Raw genomic sequence first — 12883 nt, forward strand, 5'->3', positions numbered from 1 at the left:
TAGGATGCTAATTTTCCTTAGTTCGGTGTCTGTTCTCCACTCACGTACTGAGTTTGGTTCTTGTTATAAAGCATTATGAGCAACAGGTGTCAAGTATCCTTGAATGGTATCTAAATATGTCACCTTTACCACTGTTTCCATGCATTTCTCTGTCTGCATAGGAATGAAACTAGCTCTTAGATGTAAACTGCAGTCTTCCTGTGTCTAATTTTCAGACTAAACATTTGACCAGGACTTAAATGCAGATCTCACCCTACAGGTGCTGAAGCTCCACGCACAGTTAATGTGGTTCCACCAGCCACTGAGGTGCCTTCCCATCTATCAGACCGGTCTATCAAAATGCAGGGCACTTTCTAAGGCCAGACCTCTGGATTACATAGGGTCATCAATGCTCTCAACGGAGGTGGGAGGGTTCTCTGCAGATCACCTATGAATTTATGGGCATGTACGTGGAAGAACTAGATCTCATCTCATGAAAATGACAGTAGGCATGAAGCTAATGAGCTCTTCCTATAAAAACTAAGAAATTGTCTTGCCAAGCAATACAGGCTTCATGAGGGGAAAATATTGTTTACCCCTTTAAGGTAACATCAGGTTTACAGTACCCTAATCCTCAACTGCCCTTGAATCAGAAAATGACTGTGAAGTTGAGGTGGGGGAACCTCACAAAGTTAACCGCACAAAGGGCATAACTGGCAGAGAATGAAGAAGCTTTGTCTCCTAGGAAACAAGATGTTTGGGGCTCCAGCTAGGCTGCTCTCATTCTCATAAGCAAATGTTACCAACTTGAGGATCCGAATCGCCCGGGTAACTCTGAGATGAAAGCAGAAACAACCCTGTTGTACAATAGCTCCCAGGGCAGATCATGGCCACACCTCCCTCTTCTGGCCTGACTGAGAACTGCATCTTATGGGTGAGACTACTGTACCCAGAGTCTGGGCATAGTTTGTCCCCTCTATTTTAGGGACTAAACTCAAATCTCAACTCTTCATTTCTGTGGGTAGAAGCTATTATGTTGCTTTTAGCTGGCCAAAAAAAACAAAACAAAAACAAAAAAACAAAAAACAAACAAACAAACAAAAAAAACCAAACCAAAGTGCTAAACTATCTGGCTTCATGTCTCCATAGATAAGCTAGAAATTCTTTAAGTATCCCAACCCTCCTTAACCAAAGCCCACTGCATGGCCAGGAACCTGCTAACAGGCATGTCTCTTACCCTGTGAGTTCAAGGCTAACCTAGTCTGTACAGCAAGCTCCAGGTAAGCCCAGACCAATAAGTGAGAGCTTGTTTTAACAGAATAAAACAAAAAATAAAAACAAAGATTATTATTATTATAAGTGGTAGCAGCCTCTGCTAGGTATGACAGTGCACACTTTAAATCCTCGAATTAAGGGGGAAAAGAATGTGGACCTCTAGAGCTTGAGGCAAGAAGGAGGAGAGGAAGAGAAGGGAAAAGGAAAAAGGAAGAGCCCTACTTTTCCTACATTTTGATTTTTAAAATTATCCCCGTGTGTGTGTGTGTGTGTGTGTGTGTGTGTGTGTGTGTGTGTGTGAACCAGCATACATGCCAAGGTCAGAAGATGACTTGCAGGAGTCACTTTTCTCCCTCTATCACACAGGTACTAGGGATTGACCTTACGCACCTTCATCTACTGTGCCAACTCACTGGCACCAGAGCTCAGCACTCACCAAACTTCACTCATCTTGAAAACTATCAAATCATGTTGGTATAACAGTAAATGCCATTGCACTAAACCCTGTACTTACACTGTGCTGCCATGGCAACCCCTGTAATCATTTATTCTCTCACAACTCTGAACAAGTGTGTCTGTCAGCCGTGTCAGAAAGCCATATTGCACATGTCTCTTACTACTGAGTGATCAACTGCAGGAGGCTGAGGGCAGGTCTTACTCAGCACTCCTACCTGTCAACTAAATGCCCTCCTGACCAGGGCCATGTGTGCACTCAGGAGCCACAGACAGGTCTAAATGTCCCCTCTGCTCACATTTAGCCAGTGCCAAACAACCATAATCTTGGTTTTCGGATATGACATGTTTTATGGAACATATGATTGGACTTTCTGATAAAAACCAAGTCTAGAACCCCAAGAAAGATAAAAACAAAGCACATGAGACTTCACACATGTTTCATATACATATTTATATATATTTCATGTACAAAGTTACATTCCGAACCCCAGGGATTCCATAATAGAAATAAATACTGAAATAACTACATTGCTAAGTGAGCTTTTTACGCATAGAAACGAAGCCTTGGCCTCTAAAGACAGCAAATGGGATATTCTAGAACCCAATTTTATGAGGCAAGTAAAGTTCTGGATTTCTAGAACGAAAACAAATTTAGGACACAAACAGTTAAAACATATCCAAATATTGAGAAATATATGATAGAATTATTAATAAACTTCATTTTAAGAGAAAAACAATTAGTGTTACAGAATAGCACAACCCTGTTAGAAAAGCATTTATGATTTCAACATTTATTTTCCTTCTCTTCCCATCTTATAAAGTGGGATGCAATCAGTCCCTTTCCCAACATGATCAATTAAGAAGAACCCTAAATCTGGTCGAGTCCTTTGGTAATAGTCATAATACTTACGAGGAAATAAATATCCATTTCTATGACATTTGCAAAACACACAGTCTTTTAAGGTTAATATGAGGCATTTTGTTACAAAGGCTGCAGGTTAAGTGGTCTCTTCTCAACTCCACAGAAAGTGAACGATGCTACAGCTGAGAGTGTATTTTACTTTCCACAGGAAACACATTCTATCTGGATAGTGATGCACTGTATTGCTCTGTGCTGAAATGTTTTTCACTCCCTGCAATTTGCAACTTGTAAGAGATACAAGTTTGGATCTACACCAGTTGGAGAAAGATATTATCAAAACTGAGTTCTAAAAAGCAGTGTCCCTCGTTTTGCCTCACAGAGATTTTAACCTGCACTTCCTATTGGGTGTTAGGTTGAGACATGCAATGTTGCTGTTTTTATAGACCAGCAATGGCTGTATACTGGTAATTCATACAGTTCAGCCTCATATATAACCCATATAACTCAGATTTAACAAAATGAGAACTCTCAGTGCTCTGCCTTCTTCCTTTAAAAGTCAGTTTTTTGCATGGGAGGCTGTCTAGAGGCACTCAAGCCTTCTGGGCCCTGTGGTGACAACAGCATCTTAGACTCTGTCACTGTTTGCAAGCAACTTATCCTGGTATTTCTTCCAAAGATCATCCCCTTGACCAAAATAAACATCACAAGAATATATGTACTATGGGGGAAGAGGAAGAGAAGCAGAATTACAAATAGAAGCACAGCCCTTAAAACTGTGCTTCTGTATAAAGCTGTATGGGTGCTTCTGCTTTCTCTAGTCCTCAAAGTAATTCACAGGGCCACAGCAATGTGAGATCTTTAGCTAAAAATCACTGTGCACCTACAGTCTGCAAGTGAAGTCAACATCATTAAATTTTAAAGAAATAATTATAATCAGGGTAACACATTTGCATGTTTCTTCTTTAGCTCTGATTCCCTGAGTTACTCTGGACCACACAAACATGTAAAGCGCTTCTGAACAATGATGAGGGGGTCTGACTCTGGGACACTTCTTGGGATTAAAACTTTCCAAAACTTTTGTGTCTCCTTATGAATTTATACATTTCCAATAAATGTTAATAATGCTTTTAAAAGTATTTGCCCCAAATGACTCAGATTTAAAATAAAGACATAGCAAACAAGCTAAGGAAAAGTGATCTGTTCCAAAGAAAAATGAATAAGTAGATCAAACAAAATATTAATTATCCTTTATACAGCTTTATCAAGATGTGTTTTTCTTTTTAAATATACAGGGCCACAATTTTAGTGTGTGCCCAGTGTGCTTAATGACACAGAAGCCTCCCATGCTCACTAGGTCCTCTGTAGTTTAGGATCTAGCCTAATCATATACATGGGGGAAAAACCCTGGCATTTCTCTTACAGGTATTTTTGTATCACAGTCTGGGGGAAAATCCCCGGTACTCAACAATGCCTAGACAATTAGAGACCTGTATTTGATTTTTTGTCTATGACCAGAAGACCTGTTTCCTGTATGTTTTAAAGATAAAATTATGTTTAACTTTGCTTGCAGCAGTGGGTAAGAAATGGTAAATCATGTATTTTCAGGAAGCTTGAGAGAGGAAAGCAAGCCTATAGCTCATGGTTTTTGAAACCTCCTAAGGTTACGGGTTAAAGCTAGATGTGACCCCACTTTCTCTGATGGATGCCACGGATGGAGATGAGTGCCAGCTCTGCCCGCTTCACAGCACTTCCCTTGGAGACGGCATTTAAGCAGGGGACAAATGCTGAAGACTAATTCTACCAAGCAAGCACTAGGTGTTTGGTAGTTTTATATAGAATAAAACAAATCAACTTTCCTAATCATTCAGCATTCAGCAAACGAGGCAGAATCAACAGCCACCACAGTGTCCCCTCCTTGACAGGTTAAGAGCAGCCTAGGGACATGTGGCTAACAGGTACATTTTTTTTTCCATGGAAAAAACTGAATCCACTACCACCATCCTCTAGGACAAGGAATACAAAGCACAGTTTCCTTTTAGAGCATCCTTCCAGAATTGAAGGAAGTGTCCTCTACACTTCCCAGAGTATTTCCTAACTTCAGATAAGACATTTCTTAAATGTCAGTATGAAAATGGGTGAAATTAATCTAAAAAAAATGAGACTATTCAGAGAAGCAGGCTTCATAAACTTTAGAATTCTAATGAGATAGGAACAAGAAATTTTATTTAAATAGTGTAGCCTTAATTTCTTTAATATAAAACCCCCCCAAGTCTGATGAAAACCAAGTTTTATATACCATATAAACAAGATTTGTCAGAGTTTAAAGTGAAAGTAATTTACAGTTAGCTCTTAGCCCTCTTGGGACACTCCAGTAAATCCTGATAACCCATCTGTTATTAGTGTGTCAATTCTATAATACATTGGGGAAAACTATTGTACCTCATGGTACAATTTCACTTATTAATAAGTCTTTTCCATTAGTTCCATTATTAGTGACAGGTAAAACATGACCTCGTCAATTAAGTGAGTGACATTAGACTGTGGCAGAGCAAACCACATCTGGATTGCTTTCTGTAATTCACCAGTTTGCAGAAAGTAAACCTTCTTTGATTTGTTCATGATATACTGAAATTTCCTATTAACACTGGTGCAGTAAACTAGCTCACTCCTCTGTATTGTTACCATAGAACAGATTTTGTAATATAAAGGTAACAGGGAAAAAATGCTCACATATTATGTGGTGAAATGTCTTTCACAAAAAGAGCATTAAATAAAGGGAAAGGGGAAAATAAACCATGCAGAAGAGGCAACTTCCTCATCTCCACGTGTCTCTTACAATTTCATTCAGTGCCACACATCACTTGCCATACTATCAGGTGACTCCTTTCGGCTTTGGTGACCGAAGGTTCCAGTGGAAGATCCTCTCCAAGAAGTTCAGATTCTCCACCTTCATCACCTAATGGATCATAAGGAAACTGAAGTTAGGTGGAACACAGATGACGTGAACTGGACTCACAGTTGGCCTGTGAATACGATACATATGATGCCCAGGATGGCACAAAGCATGTTTGATTTCCACTGTAGAAAACATAGTAAAGAATACCAGGGGCCTGGAAAGACGAGATATGGCTCAGCGATCAAGAGCAGAGGGCCTGAGTTTGATTCCCAGCACCCCTGTTAGGTAGCTCTATAACCATCTGTAACTACAGTTCTAGGGGATCTGACTCCCTCTTTTGGTCTCCAAGACACACATACACATACAAAAATGAAAGCTAGTTTACAATACTATGCTGGATAGTCATTACAACATGTCTGTCTTGGGGTTTTATCTTATTGCTGTAAAGAAATATCATGACAAAGGAAACTCTTATAAAGGCAAACATTTAATTGGGACTGGCTTACAGTTCAGAGGTTCGGTTCATTATCATCACGGCAGCATACACGCAGACACAGTGCCAGAGGAGCTGAGAGTTCTACATCTTGATACGAAGGCAACCAGGAGACTGGATTCTACACTTGGCAGAGCCTGAGCACAGGAGACCTCAAAGCCCTACCTTCACAGTGACACACTTCCTTTAACAAGGCCACACCCACTCTAACAATGCCACATCTTAATACTGCCATTCCCTATGGCCAAGCATTCAAACACGTGAGTCTGTGGGGACCAAACCTATTCAAACCACCACAGTGTCTGTTGAATGATGATAACAGAAATGGCAGATGAAAAAAGCAAATATATTCAGTTATGTTTGTCCAAAACAAACATTCTACTCTTGTTTATTTCAAATTGTTTATTTATATAAATATGGAGCATATTAAATTAGGCCCAGTGTAAATGTTGCTTTTATTTCCTCACATGAAGTGTTAAGAGACGTACTCAAGCTGTGCAACTACATGGCTTGGGTGGAGCCCAGAGAATTTCCTTCTCTGTCCTAACTATCCCTATGCCTGGAATCTTCTAGCCTCCATGCAATCTAATCTTCTCCAAGCCTGGGCCTTGAAGGCTTCAGCTTCCAGCCTCCATCTGCTAACCTAGGCCTAGAATGTTTCAGCTTCTGAGACTTACTATGAAATAAACTCACTCTTTCTAGCGTTTTCTGAACTCTGGCTAGCTGGTTCAATTCAGCTCTTCTGGGTCAAACTCCTCTCCAAGCTGACTGATTCAAGTTGGCTTCTCTGAGCTTCTGACAGAACTGTTCTGCTTGGAAAGACTGCCTCTGAACTCCACAAACTGAACTGTTCTAAACTAAATTGAATTCAGTTGACTCTCTCTCCCTCTCTGGTCTTTAAGTAGTCTCTCTTTCCTGACTGTTGTGAGATTTGGGCATACCCTATCTCTGACTCATTCTATCAAATCTTTCTCTGATTCATCACTGCCTGCCCCACAATTTGACATCATTGTTTGGGATTAAAGGTGTGTACTAAGTGCTTGTCTGTAAGCCAGCCAGATGGATTGAATGTGTATATTCCTGCTGGATCATATCTTTGGATGTGATCCCTTGTCAGAGCAGCCACATTGCTGGATTAAAATTCCTCTACAGCCAAGAAAATTCCCCTGATTCTTGGTGACCTGGAGCAAATTCTCCAAAGAAGACAATGAGTACTGAACAGGTACCACTGCTCCTCTCCACAAGCTCGCAGCAGTCAGCTCTGCTGTGCAGAGCAAGGTTATTCTGGTACAATCTAGCTGACAACTTGTTTAGTGGGATGAATTCTTCAGCAGAATCCTAAAAATGTGCATACTAAGAAACAAAGATATTCCACTGATGTACTGGAATTTTGAGTTTAGCAGAAGAGAATGACACCATTGATTAAAAATAGAGAGAAGGGAGCAGTAGAATATATGCACTTTTCTCTGCAAGCCATTTTCCCCCACATTCCCCCCATACGAACAGCTTTTTCATGTTAATGTCAAAATACAGAGTAAACATGCTCAGGTCAGAAGTCAAGTTCCTCCAACTAAAATATAACCAAATATTTCAGAAAAAAAGTAAGTTTGGCTCTTTTTTTTGCTTATTTGGTTTTGGTTTTTTCAAGACGGGGTTTCTCTGTGCAATATCTCTAGCTGTTCTGGAACTCACTTTGTAGACCAAGCTAACCTCGAAATCACACAGATCTGTTGGCCTCTGCCTAGGATCAAAGGCATATACCATCACCACACAGCTGCATTTTTTTTAAAGATTTATTGATATGTATGAGTACTCTATTTGCAACTATGCCTGCATCAGACAGAAGAAGGCATCGAATCCCATTACAGATGGTTGTGAGCCACCATGTAGTTGCTGGGGATTGAACTTAGGACCTCTGCAAAAGCAGACAGTGCTCTTAACCACTGAATTTTCTCTCCAGCCCCCAGCTGTTTTTATTTTTAAAGGTTTTTTTATTTTTACGTATATGAGTATTTTGCCTGCATATCTATGCACCATGTGTATGCAGTGCTCAAGAAAGCCAGAAGAGGGGATCAGATCCCATACAATTGGAATAATCCTCTAAGTGTATACTGCGGATAGAACAAGGGTCCCCTAGGACCTAGGCTCTTAACCACTGAGCCATCTCTCCAGCTCCAAGTCTGGCTCTGAAATTTTAGAAATGTACAATGGTGTTGTGAAGCACACCCTTAATCCTGGCACTCAGGCAAAGGTGGGCAAACTTTTGGTGAGTTCTAGACCAGTCTGGTCTAGAGAGTCAATTGCAAGCCAGCAGGGCCACACAACAAGACCCTATTGTAAAAAACAACAGCAAGCTACAATGGTGAAGACTAAGTGGCTGAGACAAAAGTTGCTGGTTACTTGCCTTCTAAACTATTTTGAAGACTGTTAATATCTTGTTTCCCAGGGTCTCTATATCCAAGCTGAGCCCTTACAAATATGGGACTTCAGAGATAAATTCCTTATTGCTAAAACATTACAGAAAATAAATAAGAACACCAACAAGATTAAATTCAAGGTGTTTTGTTGTTATTTCTCTGGTTTTTTTGAGAGAGTGTTTCATTTTGTACCTCTTGTGTCTTGGAACTCACTACTCAGACCAGGCTCCATCTGTCTCTGCCTCTCAGGGTGCTGAGATTTAAAAGCATTTACTACCATGTTTTGTTTTTAAAAACAACATACTCACTATTAAAATTAGCATCTGCTTAAGAAACAAGTGTACAGGCTGAATTACTAGAGATATTATCAAACCCGGTTAAGCAATTTTTATGCTCTTTGCAGAATCTGCAATGGAAAACATTCAGTGGAAGTAGAAAACTGCAGAGCTCCGACTAGCATATTCTTTAGTATGATTCCAATGCCACACTGCACTCCAAGAAAAAGCTACCACCACCCTAGCTATGGAGAGTCCCTACAATTCCATTCCTTAAAATATCCCTGGGCCAGTAGTTGATTACTTGAAATGCTTTACAGCTCTCCTGTTCTTGCTAGCATTAATCTCTGAACTTTTCATTACTATCTCTGTCCCACAGAAGTATGCCATGACCCTTCAGCTTTCACGTTCTCATTTATACTGACCACATGTGGTCCACTGCCACTGATAGGACCTGCATTTTCTACTATGACAGACCTCCTTAGTGTATTCTCTATAAGCATTTAATAACTTCTGTTTGAGAAGTCCTTAAGTTACTAAGACTTTTATTAGACTAGTGTGTTTCTTTTTAGCAAGCAAACATTTGTACTTTTTTCCTCCCCCATTTTTAGGCTGCTTCCATTTAGACAGTGCTCTGAGTGAACACATGGCTCTCTATGGGCTAAGGATTCCTCATCATGCTACTCCGCCTCTGCCGTTACCAGCTGACTCAGACATCCATTTTCCTCACTCATTTCCATATCTCTTGTTTTGAACCTAAGTATCTTCTACCTGAATCTAACCACATTGCTCCTCCATTTGAAGTTCTGCAATTCTCCTTTGCTTAAAAGATAAATGCAAACTTTACTTGTGGTACTTTGAATGAAAATGGCCTCCTAGATTCACAGGGAGTGGCCTTATTAGAGATATGGTCTTGTTTGAGGTTTTAAATGCTTAAGCCAGCTCCAGCAGCTGCTGTCTATGGATCAGAACTCTCGGCTCCTCCACAGCAGAAGTCTGTTAGTGGGCCAGCATGCTTGCACCATGATGCCAATGGACTAAATCTCTGAACAGTAAACCAGCCTCAATTAAATGCTTTCTTTTATAACAGTTGCTGTGGTCATGGTGTCTCATCACAGCACTAGAAACCCTAACTAAGACACTTGGGGAAGACTTTTTATTTCCTTTTCCCTCTTTCAGTCTAAACACACACGTATATACAGTATATGAAGGCCTTCCATAAGTCATCTCACCTTTCTTTCTAGATAGAAATTTATATTCTCTGCTTTCATCTTTTTAAAATCTTTAGTCAAACTGGGGGTATATGATAATATGTTCAGTGGTAAAACATTCGTCTAACATGTATGAAATCCTAGTTTCAATACCCAACATTGGAAAACAAACCTACACAACAAGCAAATGAAACAGAAGCACCTCAGCAGAGCCTTTTTTTTTAAATCAGGAAGTGCCAATCTTGCCCCCTAACCAGCTTGTTCCCTAATGAGGCCTTTAGCTTCCTGCCATCTGACACTGACTCTCCTCAGGTATCATTTCTTCTCTACCTTATCTTCCCACCACGGGAAGATCCAACAAGTCTCCACCACAATATTTACAGTAGTTTTAACTTTTAACAACATTAGCTCTGCACTGGGAGGAAGTGTTTAACCCCAGTGCTTCGAAGGCAGAGGCAGGCAGATCTCTGGATTTGAGGCCAGCCTGGTCTCAGCCAGTTCCAGGACAGCATGATAGAGATACCTCATCTAAAGAAAACCTATTAAAAGGGAATGAGTGACTGATTTGTTTCCACATATTAATTTTAAGGCTGACAGGCACAAGGTAAGAAAGTGAACAGATAAAATAATTTTGACATTAAGTTTTATTTAGTATTTTTTTTTTTTTTTTTTTTTTTTTTTGTGGGTGAGAAAAAAAGGTTCTGTGAGGGTGGATAGTTTGCTCAAGGCCATATAATTACAATTCTTCAGTTCTTCACACAAACCTTAACATGGGCCATTTGCAATTGATTGATTGATTTGTATTTTTTTGAGACAGGGTTTCTCTGTGTAGTCCTGGCTGTCCTAGAACTCACTCTGTAGGCCAGGCTGGCCTCAACTCAGAAATCTGCCTGCCTCTGCCTCCCAAGTGCTGGGATTAAAGGCATGCGCCACCACTGCCCGGTGCCATTTGCAATTTATAATGCTTTCAAATGATTATTTTTGTATGAAAGAAACACATATACATGTAGAGGCAGAAAAACATGTAAGATCCTTCTCCAAGTAAAAGATTCAAAGAGAACTTATAAGTCATTATCAGAGCACAGTGGAAACTGACCTCCCAGAACCAAAGACTTACCCATCCGGAAGTCAATGTAGCCTTCTCCTCCACTGATGACAAGCATAGACTTCAAGGGCGTCTGGCTACTGGGCTCCTGTGCAGATGACCCTGCTTTGTCAGCTGTTAGATCTGCTCCACTACTGTTACTTTGTGGGCTAATGACCTGACCTATTTTATACAAAAACAGAACAGCGAATATCACTCATCACAGATGCAAGTAGGGAAAGCTATTTTTTCTATACCTTTTCAAAGTTAAATAAATCTCATGGTTGATTCCTGAATGCAACTGAAGCACTAGGAAGGGTGTAGGAGGATGGTCCTGAGTTCAAGGCAGTGTAGGCTACAGAAATCTTGATTCAAAAATAAAGTTAAACTCAACAGCATCCTGACTGTCTTTAGTCTAAGAGCTCAGGGGGCAGAGGCAGGAGGATCTCTGAGAGTTGAAGGCTAGCCTGCTCAAGGTAATGAGGTTGAGGCTGGCCAAAGATGATGCACAGTGAAATCCTGCCTCAAAAAATGAAAATATTTAATATATACACACATACACACAAAACACACAAAGCATACGTCAAGGTACTAGGAACACTGGTACCTTGAGTAAACCAATTATAAAGTAAATAGGAATAGATAATCTTCAAAGTTCAGTGGGAGACACTTATCTCCTATTGAGATATGTGATTCTCAGCTTCCTGATGTCACACTGTCCCTATTATTATGGACTCCAATTCTCTGGAACTCTTCTCTAAGTTGCCTTGATCACGATATTTTATTATAATAATAGAAAAGTAAATAATATCATAATATTTTAAATATATTTCAAATTTATGCCCTTTTCTTCATAGTTAAGAAAAGTATGTCTTATTTTTAACTTAAGAGTATGCAAATAAAATTGCTGCTAAATGTGTCATTGTTCTAAAGTTCAAATTCTAAGATAGAATCTTTAAGTATGAAATGTCATAGAAGAGAGAAAGAAACCTTTACGTATTATTCACAATATGAACAACTGAACAATCTCTAAGACATTCCTCTTAGAGAGCTCTGACTGTGGGCTGGGGATATAGCGCAGAAGCAGAGTGTTTGCCTAGCATGTGTGAGGGACAATGTCCAATCCCCAGAACTGTGGGTGGTGTGAATGTGTGAGAGAGATGGACAAAGAAAGCTCTTACTGGGAGATACTTTTTTCCTTTTCAGAATCTGCTGTCTTTTGGTCAAATCTCACAGACTGCATGCCTCTAGGAACTAGCAGGACACTGTCCTATGATGTAATGCACTATAAATTTATGTCTTTAATTGCAAGTGGATGGGGTAGTGTGATGGATTCTCATGAGGCTTCATTACTGCACTACTCAAGCTTGCTCTGGAATCCATCAAGCCTGCTAGAAACAACTTCTATAGTAGAGTTTGCAATAGAAGGTGAAGCCGTCACAGTGAAGCTAACACAACAACTTCATCCTTCGGGCTAACTGGCCTATGCCAAATAACAACATTACTAATTCCATTTTTAGATTTATACTCCAAAAGAAAAGTCCACATATACAATAAAAGGGCTCAACACTGGGGTGGGGGATGGGGTGGCTCAGTTGGTAAAGTGCCTTGATAAACAACTGAAGACGTGAGCTTGGATCTCCAGCACATACATAAAAAGATGGACAAGGTGGGCATGTGCATACTGGTGCTAGTGTGCAGGTGCAAGTGTGGAGACAGGCGAGCCCTGGAACTCACTGACCAGCCAGACTAGCTAATCAGTGAGTTCTGGATTCAGTACAGGACTCTAAAAAATATGGTGGAGAGCAACTGAGGAAGGCACCTGGGTGAAGCACATCTGTAATTCCAGCACCCAGGAGGCTGATTAGAGGTATTGAGAGTTCAAAGGCAACATGGGCTATACAGTGAGCTCCAAACTAGACTGTTATCTAGGTA

The 12883-nt window shown here is 40.2% G+C and overlaps 2 protein-coding genes across 14 annotated transcripts in view; one reads left to right on the top strand and one right to left on the bottom strand.

The window, feature by feature from the left end:
* The window catches only part of Luc7l3 (LUC7 like 3 pre-mRNA splicing factor), a 335229-nt gene that overhangs the window by 192301 nt on the left and 130045 nt on the right, over positions 1-12883 (top strand). The window lies entirely within an intron of this gene.
* Spag9 (sperm associated antigen 9) overlaps positions 2143-12883 on the bottom strand; it is a 125543-nt gene continuing 114802 nt past the window's right edge. For all 13 annotated transcript variants that reach the window (XM_034505835.2, XM_076935988.1, XM_076935989.1 and 10 more), the window contains 2 exons: positions 10982-11131; positions 2143-5528 (listed from right to left, as the gene is read on the bottom strand). In XM_034505835.2, coding sequence (XP_034361726.1) covers positions 5413-5528; positions 10982-11131 — 266 coding nt within the window. In that variant the 3' untranslated portion in view covers positions 2143-5412. The remainder of the gene's footprint in view (positions 5529-10981; positions 11132-12883) is intronic.

Source organism: Arvicanthis niloticus, chromosome 6 (genome assembly GCF_011762505.2).
Source record: "Arvicanthis niloticus isolate mArvNil1 chromosome 6, mArvNil1.pat.X, whole genome shotgun sequence".
In the NCBI taxonomy this organism is placed as follows: Eukaryota; Metazoa; Chordata; class Mammalia; order Rodentia; family Muridae; genus Arvicanthis; species Arvicanthis niloticus.